Below are 27,589 nucleotides of genomic sequence, written 5' to 3'. Positions count from 1 at the left end.
GAGGAAGCTTCAACAAGAAACGTGAACGCTAAATTTTACTTAATCTAGAGCCGTCAAGTTATTTCTGTTATGTACTCGTGGCATTATTGTCGGTTAATTTTGTTAATCGTACGTTTCACCTGTATTTCACAAAAATCCTTGAGAAAAGGTTACTTATATATATAAAAGTTTATTAACTTTTCCCAGTTTAAATATTTAATCTGTTTTCACGAAGCTGAATAAGATATTTGCTCATTGTTTACGCCGTTTCTAAACGTATACCTCCATCGAAGAATGCGAATATAGAAACGACATTTTGTAAATAACCATGCATGAAAATGCTCTATACCCTGTTAGGTTATAATGCAAGCAACTCTAATAGCAAAATGATATTTGATCCAGTGTATTATAGAAGATAATAACAGTTACGTTCAATGAAACTTGGGCCTGCAGTAGAACGCTTCTACAACCCTGGCCATACCTCTCAATACATATATTTACAATCGCACTTTTATTTACTATAAGCTCTTCAATACCGTTTCCATTTTTCTGCGCACTTTCTCTTTCTCTTATCGATTACATTCGACGGTGTCCTTCCACAGCGCAGGACAGTTATCGATCCAGCAGAAACACTGACAGCAACTTGCAACGAAAAACAATACGGTTTGTACAATCAGGAAGAGAGGTTTGTTCTCTTCAAACACCGTAAAATAAGAGAGAATGGCAGCATGGTTACAACTAGTTCACGTTACCGTAATGTTTCTAATGGTTCTCGCAAGTACGGCTGAAGCTTTACCTCGAGGTAAATATATTAATTTATATATATTATATTATTTAACTTATTTTTTTTTATCTTCTATGTTTTAATTTAGATTGCGAAAATAGCAATAATGAGAAATTGATTACCAATAAATAAAAAGCCACAAGAGTAAAGTAGTAAGCTAGTTGTGGAACTGTTTAAGCCAATTTTGTGTATGTAAGAAGTAGCTGACAAGCGGATTCCTGAAATGCTGCCCACTAGGAGAGTTTTTATGAAATCAATGAAGCCGAATTTATAGAATAAAAGCTGCAGTTCATATTTAACCACAGGGCTATAATATTTTAATATTTTAGTATCGTAAACCAATCAGAAAATACTATTTGCTAGCCAGTATTTTAAAAATATTATAACAGTAAACTACTGGATTAAATATGCAATCAACGCTACTCCAAATGTTTCTATCTAATCTTTATAGGAGAACCTTATATGATGTGTATGTGAGGGTGGGAAAGAATGTTTATTATTATTATTTTTTTAATTTCTAACAGTATTTTTAGATATTTAAAATATGGATGATGAAATTCATCTACCACTTCAAGACATTCATAAACATCCATTCTCTCAGTGGGGTTCGAACCCACTGGTCGGTGATGAATGAATTTCATTACCGACCAATAGAGATGAATAGGGAGAGGAATTTCATCACACGATACGAGACCACCATGCTGCTTACGGAAGCCTGAAAGGGCTTGAAAATATTTCATGTTTGATTTCTAGAGCACGGTTTTCGGAGCTGCCCGCCCACGGTGCTAAAATACGATTCACATAATGTAAGTTAAAAAAAAAAAAAAAAAAAAAAAAACAGCTGTCCCATAACAGAACTTTGTGGTACCTTCTTTTTTGCGACATCGCTTCTCCAACTCATCAGAACTATTCCATAACACGCTAGTTTCTATTAGCCAACATCCTTGTATCCAGGTTAACATTATTCATCCATGCCCCCCTCCCTATCCTACTCAATTTCAACAATTGCTAAATCTAGAAAAATGATGGTATAAGCATCTCTTGTATGGACATACAATGGTCAACTTATTTAAATAATAATAATAAAAAACTTGGTTGCTTAACTTATTTCCTCATTTATTTTATTTATTAAGTCAAAATAGTGGTAAAAATGGGAAATATTTGTTTACTATTTTTACTTTGTATATTCAAAAATAAATAAATAAATAAAAAGTAGAAAGGGCATAGGTATGTAGCAGAAAATGCATAATATTATTTTGCTCTAATTTTTCAGAAGGGAAAAGCCCACCTCTCCGTTTGACCACTGATTCGAGCCATGAATGAAACCATATTCATATGGAATTAAGCTTTTTAACACGTAGATTGTTGACTTATGAATATTTCATTACTTGTATGTATAAACAGCCCTTTTATAAGCTTAATCAAAAATGCATTCCAGAAAGTCCTAGACGTTAGAAGGGAGAGAGAGAGAGAGGTGTCTCCCATATAACGCCCATTTAATGTGTGAAAGAAATTAAGATAGTATTTATTTGTTGTCCTTTTGGTTATTATTGGCGCCCGGGACTGCAATATGATTGTATAAGCATCTTTTAAGGATAATGCTTTAGTTGGAAAGACTTGGAGACTCGAAACCCAGCGTATGCAAGAAACATTTATAAGGCTTTTCAGTTGAAAGTGAATTATCAAGTCTCACAAAAAGATGAACGAGTTCGTTCCTGAATCTCGAGTTTATTCCCCCCCCCAACACACACACACAAAAAAGTCTCAGAACACACGCATTTAATCGTCTCCTAATTTACAAACGCCATAGATATTGCAATGCGCATTTATAAACGTAATGCTACAAATCAACGCAGGAGACAATTTCGTTTTATTATTATTATTATTATTAATGCGAGCTGCGCTATGAAACTTGTTCGATCATGAATACAATACTTTTCTTCCCTCGAAAAGTTCATTTTTGATTGAAGTGATAACTTACCAACATACACCATGTTGTAAGCTATTACAACCCCATTTGTTCTGAAAGGCGACTTATTATATTGGTTGCAGAATACCAGAAAGAGCAAGTGATCAAAAATTCACACATATATGTTGCAAAATGAAACGAATGTGCAAAATGTTTAGAATATATAACACCATATACTATCTCCCTCGAAAACTCAGAAAAATCGAACGCAGATTCCACTGTTTCATATAATAATATCGGTTAGGATTGGAAACACAAGATGGCGGTAGTAACCTGCTATACCCTTGAATTTGGAGAAGTAAACTTAACCATCGTCCGCGCGGTTAGCCGAGTGGCTATGCGCTTCGCAACCATATGCCAGGGAAAGGGGTGTCCTGGGCTCGAATCCCGTCGCCGACGTGAGGAGCTTAAGGATCTTTTTCAGACATAGCCAAGTTAGCCGGTCTTGGGCGTGGACTGCAGGGTTTTTCTTCCCTCAAGCAGACAAACCATCCCCGTGAACACACGCATCTACAGACATAGGACACACCGGGAGGCATAAGGCTAGCCTTCTTATCCTCGGGATGGGTACAGCTTAGAAGGGCTAAGGTTAGTCCCGTAACAGGTCACAAGGCCTAATACGTGAAGGGAAGAAGAACTTAACCATCTGCTCTTGTGGGAATGAAAAACATCGCTGATTTCCTTTCAAAAAAAGCTAAATTTGATAGTATGTTAAGTGAATTAAGAAGTATCACCTGGGAGACGTTTTTTAATAGGAAAAATGCTCATCGAAAATGGATAGTATCCTGAGGGACATCTTGCATAATTTAAGGTTTAAATTAATCTTTAGGAATGAATTTCTAATAAACCTGGAGTCGGCTGGATGAGTAATCAAATTCTTAAAATATAAGAAAAACAAGTAACATAACCAATACATCTGGGGAAATTCTGAATGATCGAGGTGCAGGTATGTGAATTTAATAAGAATTTTGCGAGTGTAGATATGAATACTCGCTTGAAATTACAGCTTGAAGGGAAAGTTGAATGACATAATACAGGAGGGGTAATATTTAATATCATAAATCACTTGACAATTGATAATGTTGGGAAGGAGCAGGGATATTCCTCCCTTCTTAGCAAACAGATGTATGCTAAGCGTTATGTTAGCGTTAATTAATCTACGTTTGATAATCTTCAGTGGGTTTATTGGATTAGGTATAATTCCTTCTGATTGAAAGTTTGCAAAGATGTTCCATTTAATAAGGATAAAGTGAAGAATTATAGGCCAATAAATCTTAGTGTCATAGACGAAGTAATGGCAAAATCTGCTTACTTATTATGAAGAGATCACAAGAGAAATAGATCAAGATAATGGCCATGATATGATTTATTTGGATTTTAGCAAATCCTTTGATAGCGTTTCACATAAAAATGGTTTCATTAAATGAGATGGGTAGGAAATTGGTTGGCTTATAGACGACATAAGGTGGTGTTTAGAGGAGAGTCTTCAAAGAGTTGTTAAGAGCAGAGTACCTTAGGGCTCGTTATTAGGATTCTTGTTATATAACATATTCATAATTGATCTTATTTCAAATATTAGGAGTAAAAATTATCTTTTCTAATGATACAAAGTTGGACAGGGAAATCAATTATGTAGAAAGTTCTTTTACCTTGGGTGTATTATACGTTAAAGATACCAAGAAATTGTATTTTCACAAGGAAGCAAAACAATGTTTGGTGCGTGAAATATATGCATGTCTGAGCTACTTGTATAATAGAGGCTAATGACTTCGTATCACTTGCCTTAGTATGTATCTCATAATGCAAAGCACCCCCCCCCCCTTTTGGACATGTATAATGCTGTGCATAATAGGAAGGGCCACTACCCAGACTATGGAGTGGTAGTTAGGTGTCCCATCAGTGCTCTTTCTTGTCTGTGACATTGCTACCCGTCTCAGTATTCTGAAATCCACTATTGTTTATGTCATTCGTAGATGGAAAGTTGATGGTGCTACCACAGCAGGAAAACGCCTTATGAGAGCATCGACACTTACTGACCGAGATCGACGAGCTTTGTGTCAGATTGTTCAACCATCCCGCACGTCATCAGAGACAGACCTCTCAGTCAGTCTTGAAAAGCTGCAGGGACATCTGTCAGCAATAGAACTGTCCGCAGGCTGCAGAGAGTTGCATGCATTGGGTTACTACGACAGAGCTGCTGCGAATAAGCCACACATCATCCCTCAATGCCAAACGGCGTTTGGACTTGTGTCTTTTACATCGTTCCTGGACCGTAAGTAATTGGGAAAAGGGTTCTGTGGAGCGACGAATCGCTTCCAAATGTTTCACTCTGATAGTCGTGCTTGGATCTAAAGATTACCCTGGAAACGGTTCCAGCTAGACTGCATCTTGATACTGCCATCAAGGATACCAAGTTCCAGTTGGATGGAACTTGGTCCATTGGCGGACATGGCCAAAATCATGACGTTTGATGGCTTCCTGGACATACTGGGCAACTTCGTGCTTCCGACGCTGTGGAAGTACTTCGGCAGTGACCATTGCATGCTTCAGCACGACATTGCTCCATGCCATACTTCGCTGCGTGTCCGAGACTGGCTTCACCAAACAAATCCCATCGAACATCTTTGGGACGAATTAGAATGCCGAATTTGCTCCATACCACAGCATCCGTCATCGGCATCAGTATAGGGTTTTGCGCGAGGAATGGAAGAATATTCGTGTTGCGATGTAACAGAAATTGGTTAAAAGCATGCCCCTAAGGGTAGTTGCTGTCATTCAGGCCAAAGGAGTCCCACTCGAATTAAAATGCGATTTAATTAATTAGTAATTAAAACGCGTTTTTTTTTTTTTACAACTAGGTGTCCAAATACTTTTGTCAACACAGCGTGCGCGTGCATCAACATGAAGCGACAGCGACTCTTTGAACTCCACAGAGCTACCTGATCATTAATAATACTACCTTACAGATTAATTATACAAATTTCAACTTTTCTTTAAATAATCGGCCATTTTTACTGACAAAAAGATAATGCAGACAAATGGAAGCAAACAGCTTTTCTGCTAACGAGTTATTATATTAAACCACTCTGTAATGTTCTTAACAATCATGATACTACTTTGCAACTATTTAATTATTATTATTATTGCAACGTGATACTTCCAAAGACTCATCGCGGGAGGGCGCTCTACTCTACTCTACTTCGCTACATACATATTTTTGTTTCATGCTTTAAAAGATTGATGGAGTAACAATCTTACTGAGTAGTGAGGATATCAAGAAGAGATCCCAAAATTTAAAGAGCATATAACGGAAAATATTGCACAAATGTTATTTGGACGGAGGGGGGGGGGGAATTATTTACGTCATTATCACCATGCTTATATGTTTCACATTTTTGTATTTTACAAATAATGCAATCTAAGTTATAAAGAAAGTTATTTTTATCTTTGCTTATTTTTAAATGTTTATTTAGTTTTTTAATGTAATTTAAAAAACATATTGCATTTATTGACTTTGAAAAAGCATTTGACAAAGTTAAAAGAAACATATTATTTAACATATTAAAAGAAAGACAAATACCAAATAATATCCTAAAAGCTGTCACAAGTATATATGAAAATAATCAAATACAAATAAGATTAAATCATGAGCTATCATATACAAGAGAGATAAACCAAGGGGTCCGACAGGGATGTCCCCTCTCAGCAACTCTTTTTAATATCTACTTAAATGAAATAATAATAAAATGGAGTAAAAATTTACATCAAGGAATTAAACTTTCACCTACAGTTAACTTAAACACTCTCCTTTTTGCAGACGATCAAATAATAATTACAAATTCTGAAGATAACTTACAGAAAGCTATTTTAAATCTAAATGAGATATCCAAAGATTATGGTATGATAATATCAACAGAAAAATCAAAAACTATGGCCTTTAAAGGACAAGATCCAGCAAGAACTAAAATAGTATTAGATAACAAGATCTTAGAACAGGTGAATTCATTTAACTACCTAGGATGTATGATCACTTATGAAAATGAAAAAGATATAAACATAAAAATTGCAAAATATTTAAAAATAACAGGAGTAATTAACTCTATATTTAAACCAAACCTAGTTCAAAAACAAACCAGGCTAAAAGTATACAATACATTAGCTCTACCGGTCTTAATGTATGGAAGCGAAATCTGGACAATAAAACAAAAAGACAAACAAAGATTAGCAACAGCAGAAATGAAGTTTATGAGAAAAACTGCAAAGTATACCCTATTTGATCACAAAAGAAACGAAGATATTATGAAAGAATTAAACCAAGAACCAGTAATTGAAAAAATTAAAAAATATAAACATAGATGGATGGAACACGTTCAAAGAATGAAAACAGAAAGATTACCAAAAAAAGCCTTAAAGTACAAGCCATTAGGAAAAAGAAAACCAGGACGTCCTCTTAAACAATTCAACGATGACTTCTAAGGCCGGAACAGGCCATACTAGGCCTAAATCCTTGATACGTATGATGATGATGATGATGATGTAATTTAAAAGAAAAGTTTAAATGTCTAAAAAAAAAAGGCAGCCTCTCGAAGGCAGCTTCCCTTCTGAGCTCATAATTAAGAATATCAGTAAACGAATCCATTTGGAGATTAGATTTTTTTAGAATTTTCACTTTATGATTTTGTATGTTTGATCGCTTAATGACAAATAATAGCATTTGTACGTAATTGGGAAATATTGCTAGTTACTGTGCTAAACAGTTTCAAAAATTACTGCCAATTGTTTATTCTCTCTCTCTCTCTCTCTCTCTCCCTGTCGATCCCCCCCCCCCCCTTCTTGGTGGACTCAGCACTTCCGCGAACATTTTCTTAGAGGTCTTTGATACAATAGTATCTATTTAAACGTCTTTTACTTTTCTGTTTTTATTTTAGTTTTATAGCGATCGATTTGGTCCACGCCACTAATGTTGCTATCTGCCTTTAAGACTTTCTAAGACATTAAAAACGTAGTAGTTCGTCTGCCAGTTTTTCTTGCAGCCCATGAAAAATTTCTTTTTCTCATAATTGCTTCAAGTGTTCCGGAAACTTTGGCATACTTCCTTCACATAGAACTTGCCCTAGATAATACTGTTACAGTCTCGCCCCCCCCCAGCACTGCACATTCACGTTGGCTTCGTTCCAGCTTACCACGATATTCCTCTTGGTTTTTATGTATTTTAGAGCTCCACGTAGCATTGTTCACAAACCTCGATGATGTAAGTAATGGCGATAGAAGGAGAAACGCAACTGAATTTCTTTTTTGATGATGGAACTGATCGTGACGCCGGTTTCAGAAGATGATCAAATGTCTGGACTGATAGTCTGAAAAATGGCGGACCATTTCTGCGTCGTTTTTTTTTTTTTATATTAATATGATAAATTTTAAATACTACATTAAATATTATATGTTAAGTATTTTATATAAACTTTTAAATATAAATAATTTATAAATGTATTATCATCAATGTCTGAGATTTCGGTAGCAAGAGATCTCCCTGATATCAAGTAATATGAGGTTCTTCCAGTGTATAATGTACTGGAGGTGATAAAAATTGGGCTATCAAGAATTTTTTTTTTCACACATGGCAACAATTTTAGCTTTGATACCAGATGTTAACTTATAATATCTAGTGAGAAAAATAAATAGATCCGCTAACCCTTTTTGTTCCTCGGACGAAATAGGCAGGAGCCTTTTTGACCGAACAAACTTTTGGAAATCGGGAGACAGGCTGGTACCATCTTTAATATTAATAATATTAATTTCTGGGAGAGAGAGAGAGAGTGTGTGGCATACACTGCTGCCATCTCGTGTTCTTCAATCCTAATTTGTGAAAAATTGCAACCCTGCAACTGTGCGTGCAGCCAAGTTTCTTTCTGTTGATGCAAGGATGACTTTGCATCCCCAAATTTCCAGTGAAATCAATCTTTGCTGTTGATATTTAATTTATCAGCTATCATTCTAGTAGTTAAATGCATATTCGTGTCAAATACTTCAACGTTTTCACCATTTTCATCTCAATGCACAGATAATCATCTGTACCTCGAGAATAAGCATTTATCCATTCCAAAGCTCGAAGTTTGAACATCCCATCCACGCTTTCGGAAGGTTTTTATTTATTTATTTTAGCAAATCAAAGTTGACATGGATTCTCTGTTTTAGACTATCGCAATGAAAAAAAAAAAAACTTTTATTGACTCTTCATCGTTATCAAAATAGCAAATGTCATCACTATCGATTCGGTGTTAGCACACACTTTGTAACAAAATCAGCGTTTAATTTATTGTTGGACAACATATGCGATGTAATGCAAGCACTGAATCTCTTCCCTTTTTTTCATATTTTTTTTAAATATACGTTTTCTTATATTTAGTTTCCATTTTAATATTTTACTGGTTTCTAGAATTGTTTAACAGATTTTACTTGCTGCGAAGTGGAATTTTATTTATTTATTTTGAAATGTACTTCCAGAAAGTTCCTTTTGATTCAGCCGAACGAATTTTCTTTTCGTTTACCACAGCATGCGCTATCTTCTCTATAAAAATGCCTTTATAACTGAAATCCAATTGTTTTTGTCTGTCATTGCATTACACGAAAGTTTCTGGATTTGTTCGATTGATCCTATCAGACTGACTTTTGCGTTTCTTAAATATTTAGACGGCAAAGACAGATGGAAACCATAACAGTAAGTGGTTTAAATGAAGAGCTGCAAAAGAGAGAGAGAGAGAGAGAGAGATTATTTTTACCAGTTGTAAGTTATATATTCAAATAATATAAGCCACATCCAATATTAAACTTATATGTTACTGGTCATGCATTTCTCCGTCCAAATTGGCTTGGCTTTCGGTTCGTATCTGGTTTTCCCAGTTGTTCGGTGCTGTGTTATATATTATTCAAATTCTTTTTAAAGCTGGATAATATTACAGTTGCGCTTACATTCCATCGATTTCGCCAAATGGTAGTTTTATTTTTATTTATTTATTTTTTTTTTTTATTGAGAAACCTAGCGCGCTCGCTCGCACGCATTACTAGGATTACTACACACAGGATTACTAGAAGCTTCACATTTTCAAAATACGCATTCGGGATTCTTTTTTAATATTTCGACTGAACCAGCCGTTTGTTGAAATATGCGACGGAAAGTTAAGTATAAAAACGGTTGTATGCTTACGAAAAAGCATTTGCTTGGCTTCTAATTCTTCAGTTCACTAACAAAGACCATGTTCTCTGAAGAGATACAAAACGACACTTTATTAATGGTATTCAGGTCATGAAAATGAATGTTTGCACTTACAAAGAGAGGAAAAAATCAAATCAAACAAATAAACTTGCCGAAATAAACTGCATGGGTTAGTAAATTCTGTTGACAAAATGTTTTTTTTTTTTTATTTCCTTGTAGAATGTTTTGAAATACAGTATTTCAGGAATGATTTTATTGCACTAATTATTTATGTTTTCTATTCTGACGTTGCTTTTTTTTTTTTTTGATGAAATGTAAATACACATTTAAATGGTCAGTAGAAAAAGATTTTTTTGTTGTTGCTCTTTTCCTTTCGTAATTCCTTTCGTAAAAAAAATCTGCCTGAACTTAAAATCCAATAATTAAAATATCCGGAACATCCGATAATTTTTCTGCATGTTTAATCATTTTTTAATAATCATCTTTCTTCGAATTTATATCGAACATTGAATCTATCCGAACTATCGATTTAGGTGAGTTTCACTAAACATTTCTTTACGTATTAATTTTTTTGTGTTTTTTTAATGTACTTCGTGTGCATAGTCATCCTCAACTCCGACTGGATGGACTTCATTGAAATTTGGATTTGGGAATTTACTCAAATACTTTGAACCATTTCAATTAAACCATTTTTCATGGCAGAATTAGGCAAAACAATATAGAATTCTGTTCTACTAAATGAACTATAATAACGAATGATGTTGCTATTCAATAATGCTAACGTAAAACATAAGTTTTGTTATTTTCTCAGATCATTTCTATATTTATTAATAATAATAACAGGGTTTCCCTCCCGGAAACTCCGGTTTTCTATTCCGCACACAGGCAAATCAGCCGAGAGAACATACGCAATTCACAGACCAAAAACATATCATTGGAGTTTAGATTATTTAAGGTTCTTGCAGTAGGATATTATTAAATACAGACGTCCCACGCTTTCCAAATTTTATGTGTTCAATATTATAATATACTTAACATTGGTAGATGGCATTGCGTATTGTGATGGTAGTTGGAGGTTTTAAGTAGGGGAGATGGTGAGTCGCATAGTGGAGTAGTGTACCTTCCCACGATGAGTCCTTGGATTCTTGGTGGGTTCACGTAATAGTAATAACTGATTACTTTTGTTTGTTCCATAATCAGAAAGTTATCAATTGATAATTCCAATTTCCAAAATCTACTTGTGATACTGGTAATGAGTTAATTTTTTTTTTTTTTTTTTTTTTTTGATTTTCAGGTTCTTATCGAGTTCCACTGGAAAATACAGAAAATAAAAATGTAAGTAATTTCATTCTCTTATTACGTATTTATCGTTTAGAAATAAAAGCATAGTGTGTTGACATTTCAATAATTTGAAACGATACCAAAATATTGCTAGTCTAGAAAATAGTCGAATTTCTAAGTAAGGAATGAATAGCTTAAGTAGGCTTGTGACAAGGCACAGATTTGAACCTACATTCAAATATTCCGAGTTTTAAGACAGTGAGCTCTTCATATTTTAAAAATTACTAAACGGAACCAGTCCCTGCTGTTCTGTTTAAAAGAAAAATAATTGGAATGGAAATATTGAAGTAAACGCAAATCTTTTTGTATCGTATTGGCTAGGTGTTGAACCTAGTTAATAAAAAAAAAACCCGAAAAGATGTCCTTTTGGTAGAAAGGTGGGATTTTGATGGGATCCTTTTGGTTGAAAAGAATCCCATTGATAAAGCAAGGAATATATATATATATATATATATATATATATATATATATATATATATATATATATATATATATATATATATATATATATATATAGAGAGAGAGAGAGAGAGAGAGAGAGAGAGAGAGAGAGAGAGAGAGAGAGAATAGAATATATATATTCTACTCCACGACACACAAAGCTAAACATAAGTACAAACAGGCATAATACACGCCACTCATGATTTTAGCTGCCTAATCTGCAACTTCCACCCCCCCTTGGACTACAGCAGCCTGTCATGATCCTGTAATTTATATTAATAAATTCAATTAATGCTCATCGTAGAGAATTTAATCCTATCTGCAATGTCTGTCAGTTGTGTGTATTCTGTTTTGCGGGGTGAAAAATACTAGTTTCCGGAAGGGAGAAAAAATAAAATAAAAAGAAAAAACGCTGCCATCTTCGTATGAGATAGGGTACCTCTCAGTAAGCTAAATAACGCCTTTACCTAAATCTCTGGAAGTTTATCTGTTTTTTTCGTATTTGATACCCCAAAATAAAAATACTGGCTGCTGTGTTACGATACTGCATTCAAGTTTTGCCTCTTCAAACAAAATAGGGGAGGGGGAAAAAAAGAAGAAAAAAAAAAAAGTTCTTTCTAGGGTTGTTCTGGCTGCTATCCAAACGATCGTTTGTGCGTAGAATTTGTAAATATTTCAATAGATCTAACTGGATAACCCGTGTACATGAGTTGGGAACTAATGACTTTAGGTTATTTAAGGATCTTGCAATGGGATATATTTAAATACAGACATCCCACGGTCTCCAAATTTTGTGTTCAACATAATAATCTGCTTAACATTTTAATAATTCAGATTACTTTCGGATTCTAGCATTCAGATTAATGCAGTACATGCATTTCAAGTGCGCAACTATCTCTTGATAAGAAATTAAACTGGCCATTGTCCAAATATTACTAATGATTGCATAATATTTATGTATACAACTAAATAGTTTATTCATTTATTATCTCTCTCTCTCTCTCTCTCTACGTTGCACCCTTCAATTGGAAAAGGCCTAAGCTCGAGTCTCGTCATGACGGGAGGAATCTTTACATGGACTTTTTCAATCGAAGGTGAGTTAGCCGATGTCATACTGAGGTAGCAGGGTTTTTTCTCCCGGAAACTCGGGTTTTTCATCCCGCATAAAGACAAATCAATCCTTCAGAACACACGCAATTTACAGACAAAAAAATACTAGCTGTGGTGGTGGTGGGCAGTAGTTGGCGTTGATGTACATGATTGGTAGTAGAGGTGGAGACGGAAAATTGTACAATAGGTATCCTTTTGCTATGAGTCTTCGTACTCCTTGGAAGTGTCACGAATAATAATAATAATTATATATATATATATATATATATATTATTTTATTTATTTTTTTTTTATTTTTTTTTTTTTTTTTTGCTTATGAGGAAAAATTTCTCTAAAAATAATTTCCTAATCTATATAGATTTCAAAGTCCTTATTGTTCTTTTTTCTTTTTTTCTAAATTTTAACTTAAAGGAAGTGAACGAGCCATTGTCCAGATACCATATCCGTCCTCCACCATATCCACCAGATGATGACAAAGGATATCCAAACCTTTTCATTCAGAAAACCTCGTTTCTTCTCTCGGAGGCCTTGAATATTTTACAAAGAGTTCAAAATGTGAAAGAAAGAAGATGGCTCGAAGATTTTATTCAGCGGCTTGGTGGTCTAACGGAAGATCTAAAAAGAGAAAATAAATTAATTTCTGTAATCCCATCAGCAACACCATCTGGTGGAATTTCTACAGTTGGTCGCATTTCGTCTTCGTCGCAAGAAAACATCGATAATCAGAAGGAAAACTATTTGGTTCAACAACTTAGAGCAGCTGCTAATCAAAATAGAAAACCATCTTCAGAAAAGCAGTCAGCTGAAGTCAATGGTAACAACGTGAGTATTTTAGAATACATACAGGAGCATGACCTAATTTTTCGTTACAGTATTTTTCTTTAAAAATTTAGCGAAATCTATTCTGTGTTCTGTGGCGAATATAACTTGTTTCTATTATATTACATCTTTTAGTTTCGTAGAGTTAATAAACACGAGACTTTCTCCAAGTGATTTTCCTCGAAATAATTTTCTCATTTAAAGGAAAGTACCTAAAAAAAAAAAAAAAGAATGCATGCTCACCAAAGAGCCTCATTTCATTGGGACATGGACTTTGCAAAGTAATATCAGGCTGCGATGCTGTCTGCATGTGCTATTGCTTCAGTGGTACTCAATTGCAACAGATGACTGTCACAGGACTGTGAAGTTATCCTCATATTCTTGTAACCATTTCCAATGCTCTCTGCCTTATTATAAATGTATATATGGTTTGCCTCTTACGTACAAAATGGGCATGAAGTGAAAAGTCGAGAAAGCATTCTCCCCTCGCAGTATTATTGCTTGCTATGATAGTTCCAATGGTTCATATTACCATAAGGAACAGTAAAAGAACTGAGCCGAGATTCCTCGAATTAGACGACGTTTCTATCCCTGATGTGTTCAATGCTAATCTTTCTGTTTTACAGCTGCTTTTTTTTTGAGCTGGTTTGATAGGTCCGAACTATAATTAAAGCTGACTAGTAAATGCACTTGTTTTTACAGGATTACAGGAAAGTGGAGGAATAATGGAAGCGGTTCGGCAAAATAGTGGCTGACGTGAGGCTGCATAAACTCCTCAATTAATGAATAATTTTATCTTTCATAAGAACATGCGGACGTAACGTATTATAACGAATACGTATTTTAGACCTTGCAATTGCTAATTTTTATAGTGTATTATAATAAAGAGTCTAAAAGACCTCATTCTGGCATAGTTATTAATCAGAGGACATTATATATCCATTTATTTATAACAGCAGTTCATATTTTCAGAGCTTATGCGAATATAACCTTTGACATTGGAGTTGCCTTAGTTTGCACTACTTGAAAGCCACGATCCCTAGAGCAAATATATTTGACGTTTATTAGTGTTTTTCAGTTTTACTGGCCTGACAGCTATTTTGAAGTGTTGGTTGTCATCAACTCCGTTATAGAACGGTAGCGATCTCATATCCGAAAGTTATATATATTTAATAACTGAACTCTCGGTAGGTGCCTACATAAAATACTATAATAAAGAACTTAAAACCCCTCACTCTGACATAGTTATGTTACTATGCCTTCATATAGTAACTTAACTATGTAGAATGAGGCGTTTTAGGTTCTTCGCTAGATCCACTAGTTTATTGGTAATTTTTCAGCGTGATCATTAAAAGTATGTTTTGCAATAATTTCGTTTCCAACAGTGCAGGGAAGAACTAAAAACAAGCCAAATAAAATTATATCTACTTCTACATAACTTTACCGGCTTTCCGACTGTAAGCATTTCAATTCTGTGTATCTATCGAAATTAAAGGAAATCACGTAAACACATATCCAAACGAGCATTTGATTAGCTACACCCTAATAGTCAAATATGATAATAATTAAGAGAGACCCACGTATTAGCCACAGTGAAAATTATATAATTGTAAATATTTCATTCTAAGTATCTTAGGACATCATCAGTACAGTAGTTTAAACAATAATAGGAATAACATACAGTTAGGGCGCATGATTACAATAGAATCTCATTAAACGTGCGTAACGTGTTACAGAAGTAAAAAAAAAAAAAAACTAATAATTATTTTACACAATTTTGTATGACAATTTTCCATACTTTAGGAATAGTAAGAACGTCGTTGCTGTTTAAATTTGGTCTGTGGCTTCAGAACTTTCTTTATATAAACGTTCATGTTTATATAAAGATCTATGTAAAAGTTTAGACTTGTCCCAATTGGATCCTGTGGCTTGGATTTTCAATTCCGTGTTGAGAGAGGCCAGATTTCTGCGGTTTAAAAAGACGAATGTGGTTTTGATGTTCCGAGATACGTTTCTGAACAGATCTACCTGTCTGTCCAAAGTAAGACAATTTGCATGAGCATGGAATCTCATAAACGCCAGGCAACATTAAAGGTAAGGGTTTGTCCTTAGGAGAAGGTAACAAGTTGTAAATTTGGTTGATAGGTTTGTAAGTAGTGGCAAAATTGTATTTCTTCATAATTTTAGAAAGACGTTCGGAGATGCCTTTGACGTAAGGTATGGGAATCCTATTAGGATGAAATATTTACAATTAAATAATTTTCACTGTAGTTAATACGTGTGTTTCTCTTAATTATGAACTCACCACAGGTTTCGTTATTTAAAAAAAATATATAAATATATATATATATATATATATATATTTTTTTTTTTTTTAGTTGTTCTCCTATATAATTTGATGATTAATAATGCTGGGTTCTACTCTATTTTTGTGTATTTGCTGTAGTAAAAAATAACATTAAAATATTTCTAGGAATAAATGCATTCTTATTCCTACGTACTGGTATTATATTTGCATATGTTAAGAAAAATCTTACGATACTCCATTTAGGAGCTGTTCAGTTGTATCACTAATAATGCAACATAATGTTAACAAAAATAATAATAATGAAAAAAGCTTGGAAATATATTTCGAAAACTTCTGCGCTAGTGGGTGCTGTGAAACTGCAGCACCCAAGTTAGAACTTAATATTAATTCACGTGAAAATGCATAAGAAAATAGTTGATCTTATCTGATTATTTCATATTTGGCTGGAAAAGCTGGGCCTTACTAGTATATATTTCAACTCATCAAACGCATAACTTTGGAATCAGTGGCGGCTCGTACATAAGCACTGCGACACTGCATCACCCCCCCAAGGAAAAAATGAAAAAATTAAATTTTGTTTGTGTTTATAGATAATAACAATGCTTACAACATTATATAAATGCAATGCAACATGTTAAAGGTTACATCTTATGTTTTGACATTGAATAGTTAATAATTGGAATTGCTCGATTAACGCTTTAGATTAAGAAACAAATGCACTGCGATCTAACGATGATATTCGTTTGCTCTTGTCATTGCATGTTACGTCATTCCCAACTGTAACTTCTCAAACGGCAGTGTATTTTTAGTATGCTTACGCGCCTTAATTCTGTGAGATATGAAACGTTTATTATTGGTGCATGTGGTGAACTATTTTTTGTAAATCTTATTTTATTTTGTTAAAATAACATGTGTTCGTGGTGAACTGTTTTTTTTTGTAAATCTTATTTTATTTTGTTAAAATAACATGTGTTCGTGGTGAACTGTTTTTTTTTTTTGTAAATCTTATTTTGTTTGGTTAAAATAACATATAATTATTTATTTATTATAGATACAAGGCAGAATTATGACGAGCGTCACTGTTGAAAATATGAAAAGAATTATATTTTTTCAATTATCGTTACACGAAACAAATGCACTGCGATCTAACGCCGATATTCGTTCGCACTTGTCATTGCTATTGATACGAAGCTTTTATTATTGGTGTTTGTTCGTGGTGAGGATGAAATATTTTTAATAAAGAAATTTTTAATATGTAAATTGATTTATTAATAAATTCGTTACTGATTAGGGAAAAAAAAGTGTTTTTTTTTTGTATATGCAGCACCCCACTTAAAATTTTCACCGGCCGCCACTGTTTGGAATCGTATACAACATGAAGAATTTATACCTGTTTCCTTAAGGCTCCCCAAAACTTTCACTGTCCACATATGATTTCTTCTAAGTATGCCTAATTAGAATATTAGTGCTAGATTTTCTTATTTCAGTAAATTATTATTATTATAAAAACCTCCATGGAGTCAAAGACTCATCGTCGGAGGTCCATTGTTATACACACAGTTTATCATACTGTGCCTTAAATATATTCACTGTATCTGCATACACCACACTCTCGAGCAAAGCATTCCAATCACTCGCCACTCTCCATGCAAAAAACCTGCTCTTCACTCCCTTGCTCACACCCTCCTTATACAGCTTCCAGGAATGACCTCTTGTTCTCCTGCTATCCTCATCCATTCTGTGCAAAACCTCCCCGACATTAATCTGGTAATAACCTCTTAACAGCTCATATGTCTCAATAATATCCCCCCCGCCTCCTCCTTCTATCCACCAATTTCTGCAAATTGCATTTTGTCAATCTGTCTTCATACTCTACATTCCAGAGACCAGAAACCACCTTAGTCAATCGCCTCTGAACTTTTTCCAACGCAATTTCATCTTTTTGAAAACCAGGTGACCAGATCTGTGCACAGTAATCCATATGTGGCCTGATCAAAGCCTTATACAAAAGAACCATAACATCCTTACTTCTACAAGTCAATGTCCTCTGCATCATTCCCGTCATCTGTTGTCTTCACTATTTTAGTAACATGTCCCCGAAATTTTAGGTCCTTGTCTACAATCACTCCCAGATCTCCCATTTCCTCTACTTCTTCCAAGATATTTGCACCGACTGTGTACTTTACATCCCATCTCCGCTTCCCAGATTTCAAATCCTTACACTTTGAAACATTGAATTGACATCCCCACTTATTTACCCACTCAGCCAGTGTATTCAAGTCCTCTTGCAAAGCTACAGCATCCACACTACTCCTGATAGCTCTCCCCAACTTTGCATCATCTGCAAACAACTGCACATCACCATTCAGACCTCTCCAGATATCATTTACATACAAATTAAACAGCAATGGACCCAAAACAGACACCCTTGAGGTACACCACTAGTAACTTTCCTCTTCTGGGATATCGCTCCTCCATAGACAACTCGCTGATACCTATCAGACAGCCAATCTCCAATCCAGCGAACCAATCTGCTGTTCAGCCTCATCCGTTCCAATTTAATTACCAGCTTGTCATCTGGCAATTTATCAAACGCCTTTGCAAAATCTAAATATACCACTGTATATGCAACACTCTTATCCAACGCATTTGTCACCTTATTATAAAAAGTAAGCAAGTTGCTAAAGCACGATCTTCCTTTAGTAAATCCATGCTGACCGCCAAAGAGTATTTTTCCGTTGTCAACCCAATTCTGAATCTTATTCCTAACTAACTTCTCTAATACCTTGACCACAACTCCAGACACACAGACTGGTCTATAATTCAAAGCCTTACTCTTATCATCTCCCTCATGAATTGGAACAATTTTACCCTCTTTCCACTCTTTTGGAACTTGACCCAGTGAGAGACTCATGTTGAAAAGATATACAAAAGCTGTTGTTAACTCTCTGGCACATTCCCTCAAGACACGTGGTGAAATAGCATCAAGTCCCACAGTCTTATTTACATCAAGTCTATTCAATTCCTCGTATACCTCCTGTTCACTTACTAACAGTTCCTCCTCCTCCTTTCGCACTGCTTTCAAGTTCTGCATGATGCCACATTCACAAGAATGAAATACCTTTAGAAATTGCTCACTAAATATCTCAACTATATCCTCCGCAGCAGTTATCATTCCTCCGTTTTCACCAATCAATCCCATCCTACCATAATCATTCTTTCGTCTACTAGCGACATATCGAAAAATCTCCTTAGGATTTTTTGGCCGCTTTAGCTAACTGCTGCTCATACTGCATTTTTGCTGCCCCTATCAAGCTAGTCATCTTCCTCGCCTGCTCTTTGTACTTCTCAGCAACTGGTTGTTATAACCACTCGTCTTGTGCTTCTTCCATAATACCTTCTTCTTCCAGATTGCATACCTTATCTCTTGATTCATCCATTTTACACCCACTCTGTTTACCCTCTTGACCCTTGGAACACACTCTGATATTGCCTCCACCAAATAGTTCTTGAGTATGGCCCAAGCAGCATCGATATCCTTTCCATCCAGTTCCTCTTTCCAGTTTATTATCGAAAGCGTTTCCTGAGCTTTTCGTAATTACCAGTCTTATAATTCCATATATCCCTTTCTAACAGACGTCCTCGAATGACTGGTCACCCTGCACGTGATCACTCTCACCAACTGGTGGAAGATTTGACACCTCATTTATAATAACATCATCTGATGAGATGATCAAATCTAATACTCTTGATCCTCGTGTACCCTCCGTTACGTGCTGCCTAAGGTTTATCTATCTTTCAAAAACTCCAAAAATTCACTTTCTTTATCCCCCAGATGCAGTCTCTTGCTTCCAGTCTATATTACCATAATTAAAGTCGCCCATAATGATAACTCGTTTCTTGCTAGCTAGGCCAATTTGCCTATACATTTCCTTCTCATTACCCTCCATATTACCAGGTCTATAGCAATACCCAACTGAATATTTCATCCTGTTTACTTCTACCTCACACCATACCCCCTCAAAACCGTGACCACTATTTGCACCTTGCAATTCCACCTTAGATGGGCACAACTCATCTGCTACCATTAACAGTACTCCTCCTCCTCCCTTTATTTCCTGTCTATCTTCACGAAAAATATCATATCCGTTCATCTCTATTCCTGTCAGGATGTCATCGTTATCTAACCACGTCTCACTTATACCAACAATTTTGGGGCAGACTCGAGCAAAGCAACAATTTCGTTCCCCTTATTTTGAATACTTCTAGCATTAGTGAATAAACATAAGAAATCATTACTGCTTCTACAAGTCCTACGAACGTCACTCCTACGATGTGACTCTTCAATACCTTCCCCAGTCACTTCCTCTATATGACCATCAATTCTACAACTTTCCTCACACCTAAACTCTCCCCCACCCATCCCAGGCCATCTCAATCTGTGTTTGTCCGCTTACACATTCACCTCTGAATTCAGCACCTGCATGTTTCATAAACTTTCTCCGTAGAAATCGTAGAAATTAATAAAATAAACATTTATTTTAAACAACTAGAAAGTTTATTTGTTCATCTTAGCGTAGCACGCGGCTAACAGTTTGAATATATACTTAAAAAATAACAAAGCTGTTGACGTTATAAGTTTGTTTATCAGCTTCGTGCTGATAAAACTAGCGGTAAACAAAAGAAACGTAACTGAAGTATCCCCCCCCCATCAACAAACTTAATTTTAGACGTTTTGTGGTTTTGAATACAATGGCGAAATAAAGAAAAATAAATCTCCAAACTTTAGACGGCAGCGCCTCCCATATTTTTTGCATCTTCTTCCTCTATCTTAAAAATAATTTTCATTGCGTTTCCTTTCTTTTCATTAAAAACAATGTTCACAAATAACCACTATAACATGTGTTTTATTATCCAATTTTTTAGCATTTTGCTACAAGAGTTTTTAAAAAGATATATAAATAAGACTAATGAATAAAATTAATTAATAATAAAATATAAAAATAAAAAGCATAAAATTAAACACTTATACTTCGAATAATATAATAATTGTAAGCTTATTTATAATTTAGAGCAGGGATCGGCAACCTTTTCAGCCTCGTGGGCCACATTCAGCTTTTATTTTTAATAATCGGGCAGCAAGCGTTTAATTAAGAGAAAATAGTGAGTGAAAAAATACTTAAGTTATCAATTTTATTATATCAATTTAAAAAAAACACAGAAATATTTAAAGTACCAGATATGAAACAAGCATGAAAATGAAATTCAATAAAAAATTATCACATAAACAAAGTAATATAGTTTGTGCATCACAATATGTGTGTCTCCCTGTTAATGTGACACTTTTATGATTGTTTTCCCTCAGCCAAATTATCTCTATCCACTTTACAACCTGAGGCGCAAATTCGAATCGAAGCATGCAAATGTTCATCAGTCAGTCGAGAAAAAAATGTATTTTTTCTAAAATTCATGGCAGAAAATGCGTATTCAAATATATGTGCTTCCAAATGCAACTATCATCTTCTTTGCGAAACTGATTAATAATTCACATTTTTTTTTGGTAAGCATCGATAAAATGTTTGGATATTTTCTAACGAAAATGCGTTCTTTAATGTTTCATTGTGCTGTAATTCCAAAACTTCTATCTGTAGTTGGTTTGGTTACGTCATCAATTTCGACATTAAAAGTGTTCAAAAATAATCGCATTTCGATGCTATTTTTATGAAAATCAACAAAATCTTGTTGAAACTTCCGTTTGTAAATCTTCAATAATACCAAAAAAATGTTTCCTTTTGTTTGTATTTCCAAGTTGCACAGATGATATCACGAAGTATAGGTATAAAATTATTTTTAATTTATTATTCATATTATAAAATGTATTATTTAAATAATTCAACATACGGGCCACATGCCATGCAAGTATGGTCAACCTTTTATGGTCGCCAAAAATACACGTTTGGGTCGCCGGTTGCCGACCCTGATTTAGAGCATCTATAAAAAGATATATAAAAACTGCAATTGCATATGTTTGATATTTCACTAAGGTGCAACTGTGTGTTATTTGAAGTCGTCACTTGGAAATTATGTTTTCTTTGTCACAAATTCGTGCCTCACTACGATGCCGTTTCTCATGTTATGTTCTACTGCTAGTTTGTCTGTTTTGGTTGTGGGTAGAAACACTTCTCCCGATACGAGATCGGCTAAATCCACTTTCAGTGGGTTTAGCCGATCTGTATTCGAATTCCAACTGCGCTATACAATCACTTTTGCTTACTGTAATGCACTTCATTAGCTCAGTCAGTATGGACGACGATGCTTGCTTAAAAATACCTGAGTTTGAATCCTAGACGAAATTCGAAGTACTTTTTGTAAGGGTCACCCCCCCCCTCTCCTTCTCTCCCGAATGTGAAGGTGAGTGAGTGAGCCGGTTTCATTTCATAATATGGTGGTAGTGGCAATGTCGTTCATCCCACAAAACAGACAAACCGCCTAGAAGAACACAAAATTTATAATCATAATACATTGGCCTCATACTCTTAGCTGCTTCGGCCATAATTCCAACTAACCAACTACAACTGTTTGTGCGGCAGTTTAATAGATCGCTCTCAACTGAAATTCAAAATGACCAAAGAATGGAAACTAAGAAAGAAAGGGAGGGGGGAATCATTCGAAACGTCTGTATCTATGAAAAGAATAAGGATTCTCAACAGAATCGTCGGGAGGCCCTCGGCAGGGTAAGAATAATGAACGGGAAAGAAAGTGAAGGTAGCACAGAGATTACAAAAATGCAATGCCGACATATTTCTTTGAACCATTATAGATTGACATAAAGTTGGCTCTTGTTAGAAATCTGAGAGCAGAATAGATCTCAAATATGTAAAAATATTTTAAGAAAATCCGACATAAAGATGGGCATAAATTCACATGGAGGGAATATAATAAATAAGAAAAGGCTTATTGATTGTGGTATTGTGGATAGCGCTAACTTCGGATGTAAGAATATACGAGAGAAGTGAAATAGCAAGTGGTCACCATTTTGTTTTGAACAAGATAAAAATGAGTATCACACTGAAAACAAAAACGAAAGTTTTAAGAAGACTCAAATCCGAGCAGATTTCTGACTAAACTGTAGACTCCAATATACAAATATAATTGGGGAAGAAGGCAAAGAGTTTGAGAATGAGAATCAAAACCCCAGTGGCGAAATCCGAAGAAAACACTGAAAAACAGAGAAATATGTGTTAAAGTTTGAAAAATCGAAACTTCTTAATGGATCGAGGAAGTTGAAGAGGCATTCCTGAAAAAAAGAAATGCTGCCTTACCTGCATGTTTCTTGCAAGTAAGACAGCATGTGCCTTTAGAGAATATAGAGAAAAATGCAAGAAAGCTAAATTCAGTATAACAGTAGCTAAACGCAGATTATAGGGAAAATGTAGACGTGTTCTGGAAGGTATTGAAAAAAAAAAATGAAGAGAACTATAAAAGGAATCAGATGTGATAAAGGTGACATAGATTAAAGATATTCTAAATGTCAGATTTCTTTTTAATCTGCATCACACACAAGAAAGATTTTAAGCCAGTCGATACCGTGAGTTGGTAAGGATTTGATACTTTTTCATATCCCATTATAAAAAAAAACGTATTAAATGAGGGCAGCACTGAAAGTGGTATAAATTATTCACGAGGAATGCAGTCAGGAATGTATTTTCAACAGTGCATGTAAAAAAACTTATTAGAAATCTTCAGCGTAAAAAGTCAGCTGTACTTATTTCTGACTGCAATATATCCAAATAATATGCAGATTTTATATATTGTATAAACGCAGATTTTATAGAATTTTACGGTGGCTATATCGTACAATTCAGTATAATTTCCATTGATTGGAGTATAGGCAGTGGTGAGCTATAAGGAGCTCGCGCGAGCCCTTTGTTAAATTTTTCTCAAATTTGCGAGTCCCTTGTTCTTCTTGTTTAATTATCTTGTAGAACTAGAAAATACCACCGTGGAATGCATACATGCTACTTTAAATTCATATGGATTTTCTGATAATTATATAAAAAATCACTTCATTGCATTTTGTTCCGATGGAGCTTGTGTAATGTTAGGAAACAAATCAGGTGTTGCAATCAAACTTCTACAAAAATTTCCCAACGTTGTGATTTGGCATTGCGCTAATCGTTTACACTTAGCATTAGACGATTCGATAAAAAACATTAAAGAAATAAATCATTTTGAAATATTTATGGATAAATTGTATGCTTTTTATCATCAATCACCAAAAAATCAACGAGAATTAAATATGATTGCAAAAGACCTTGGTATTGAAATTTTAAAGAACGGCCGTGTGTTTGGATCACGATGGGCAGCTTGCAGTTTACGAACGGCTCTTGCTCTGTGGAAAAATTACCCAGCTTTGTGCAAGCATTTTGCATCGAACGATAAAATAAGGGATTTTTAAATCGACTTCTCAATTTGGAATTTTTAAAAGATCTAGCATTAATGATTGATATCCTACAGGAATTATCATATCTGTCAGAAGCGCTACAAAGTAACCAACTGAGTATAGGTATCAGTGGCGGCCGGTGAAAATTTTAAGTGGGGATGCTGCATATATAAAATAATAATAAATAAATAAATAAATATTTTTTTCCTAATCAGTAACCAATTTATTAGTAAATAAATTTACATATTAAAAAATTGCTTTATTAAAAATATTTCACAATCGCCACGAACAAACATCAATAATAAAAGTTTCGGATCTCACAGAAATAACGCGTGCAAGCATACAATATACTGCCCAACCAAGCATTGTCGGAATGACCTTGTAACGTGCAATCGTCACAAAAGGAATACACGGATAAGAAATGAAGCCAAAGTCTCTGACATCGTAGGAAGAGTGAAACATCTGAAGTGGCAATGGGCTGGGCATATTGCTCGAAGATAAGATCAACGATGGACAAAAGAAGTACGGGATTGGATTTCACGAGAGGAAAAACCACCACGACGCCAACCTAAATCACGGTGGATTGACGATATCATCAGATTTGCAGGAGTGACATCGAAAAGGAGAGCCATGGACAGACAGTTTTGGAATAATCTTGGAAAGGCCTTCATCTAGCAGTGGATCGACAATGGCTGATAATGATTATGTAATCGTTTTGCATTAATGTTTCTCTTGAAATAAAAACAAAAGAGCAATTGGAGATTTTCTTATATTTTTGTCTTATAATCCATCAGGGACGATATTTAATTGTTTGCCTCAGGGCAAGATATAATCTGGCGACGGCCCTGGATGTCACGTAACAGTAATAATAATTTTTAGTTATATGGAAGGTGGGAAGAGGACAGGGGGCACCCTTGGAAATTGAGTGTGTGTGTGGTAAGAAAGGTGTAAGAACAAGAAATTTCTTTCACAAAGAAGTTACTAGGTGGAATAGTTTGCCTGTTAAAGTGGTGAGCGTATCTAGTGTGAATGAGTTTAGAGAAGGTAAGGCAGCCAATCATTTACCTTCCTCGATGATACTTTGACTCTCTAGAGGCTTCTACTGCTGCTGCTGCTAATAATAATAATAATAATAATAATAATAATAATAATAAAGTCTTATCTCTAAATGTAATTAAATTAACTTTCAGATGATTCAACAAAAAGAAGACCAGAATATTCTGAGTAAGCAGCTCCCTGGCAAAGGACTCATTTCGGCAGGTAAGTTTCTTCCAAAAAAACCTTGTTTATGTTGTGGTGATTAATCCAGTCATATTTATAGTATGACCCTTTTGAGACTGTTTTCTTCTGATAAATTAATATTTTTAATTCATTCTTATTTTACAGAACGACCTAATGACAAATTTCAGGATTATTTTGAAATTGATATCGAAGAAGACGGAGCGGCAATTGGAGAACTTGAAGATTATGATAATGTAGAGGATAGTACATCGATAGCCCTCACCACGCTTTCGGCAATTCCAATCTCGTCTTCTAATAATATGCAACGCGTTTCTTCAAAACAGCAAACCATGTTAGATAAAGACGGCAAGCACGGACAGCCAGAACCTGGAGAAATTGTTGTTTTTACAGACAGTCTCATTCGGAGTAATTTTCCACCTCCTCTTACCCCTAATAGGAAAGAAGAAACACAAACTAACAAAAATTAAATTTATTTAAAGTCGCTACTGTTTCATTGGAGATAGATTACAAAAAATAATTTAAACATTTTAATATATATTTTTTCAAGTGATAAGATTTTGTTTATACAGAAGATGGATAAATATAAAACATCCAGTCGTCCATCCTTTGATTACACAATATCAGATTTCCTATTCATTCTTTGTTTCTCCTTCCCCCCCCCGTTTTTTTTTGTTTCGTGCAAAATTTCTGACATGTTTGCCAATACATTACTGAGAATCAGTTTATTGATGTAAACAACAACAAAGTTAACTATAAGTAAATTATGATCTACGACCCTATTGGTTTTTCGTTTTGAGATTTTTTTCCCACCGAAAATTTCAAATTTTTCCAATTTGTACACACTTTTTGCTATTTATACTCAGAGGCATATTTCATGCTTTTCGAAACTTATCACATGCCATTACTAACTCATCTTTGAACTAGACAAAGGATTTAATTTCCCTTCTTATTTTATTCGCTAAATGGAGACTTAAAGTGCTTAAAATCTGTTTATAGTTTGATTTCTATTTATAATTCATAATTTTTTTTTATTTATAATTTGATTTGATTTCCTAACTGAGTTTATTTCTCACTTGAAAATCAAGATTCACTATTTGATTCAGGTAATAAGAATGCCATTTGTTATATATGACTTAATACTATAAAAAAAAAATCTATGTACTTTAAGTGATATAACTGCATATCAGAAAATATGTAATCATATATCCCTATAGTTTAAAATATTTTTCATTTAGCGACTCATGTAGGATAATTGATACAGTTTGTAGTTAATCTGCTATTTATTACCTAATTAACTGGAGAAATTTACGTTGCATACCTACTAATGAACGGAGAAAGGAAATTTAAAGAATTACTAGAAAATTAGAATAAATAAAGATGGTCTGTTCTGGGATTTTTTATGCAAATCGGAGAAATAAACGAAATAAAAACATTTCCTTACATATTAATATCTAAGAAAATGTATATTAATTCATATTAATTTCATTGCTTATTATTATTGTTTTATTTTTGAACGACGTCCTTGACTTTTTTTTTAACATCGCGCGACTCGCGATACAAATACCGAGAGTTATCGTCTGCGTCATCACCCAAGGTATGGAACTCTTATGTGCGTCTTCCACTATTTTATCGTAAATGAAAGGATCAGTCATCTCCATCTGGCAATGCTCTTTATTATCAATACGAAATACTGAAGACTTATGAGGTAATGTTTATCGATTATTTATTTCAATTATCATGCACACCATTTCTTTGTCATCAACCAATCAGTGACGCAAGTAGCAACGAGGTAGAAGAATTGTCATGTTTACTGCATAACAACAAAAATTTTAATTACGATTGTTGCTTTATAAAATTCGATTTATTTTATTTTGTTATTATTTTTGTACGAATGAATAAAACTTGAGAACTTCATATTATGTTGATAACTTTCCGTTAAT

At 34.5% G+C, this 27,589-nt stretch overlaps 1 protein-coding gene across 1 annotated transcript; it reads left to right on the top strand.

Annotated features, from left to right (window-relative positions):
- Window positions 1-512: 512 nt before the first annotated feature.
- LOC150098869 (uncharacterized) lies at window positions 513-27,589 on the top strand. Its single transcript, XM_090405483.1, has 5 exons — window positions 513-781; window positions 11,240-11,280; window positions 13,249-13,659; window positions 25,598-25,667; window positions 25,794-27,589. The coding sequence occupies exons 1-5, from the start codon at window positions 700-702 to the stop codon at window positions 26,114-26,116; spliced, it is 927 nt and encodes a 308-aa protein (XP_090261609.1). The 5' UTR covers window positions 513-699; the 3' UTR covers window positions 26,117-27,589.

Source organism: Typopeltis vanoorti, chromosome 15, assembly GCF_054136105.1.
Source record: "Typopeltis vanoorti isolate ZY-2024b chromosome 15, IOZ_Tvanoo_1.0, whole genome shotgun sequence".
Classification (NCBI taxonomy): Eukaryota; Metazoa; Arthropoda; class Arachnida; order Uropygi; family Thelyphonidae; genus Typopeltis; species Typopeltis vanoorti.
The sequence above is the reverse complement of the archived record's forward strand: the minus strand, read 5'-3'. Positions and strand labels throughout refer to the sequence as shown.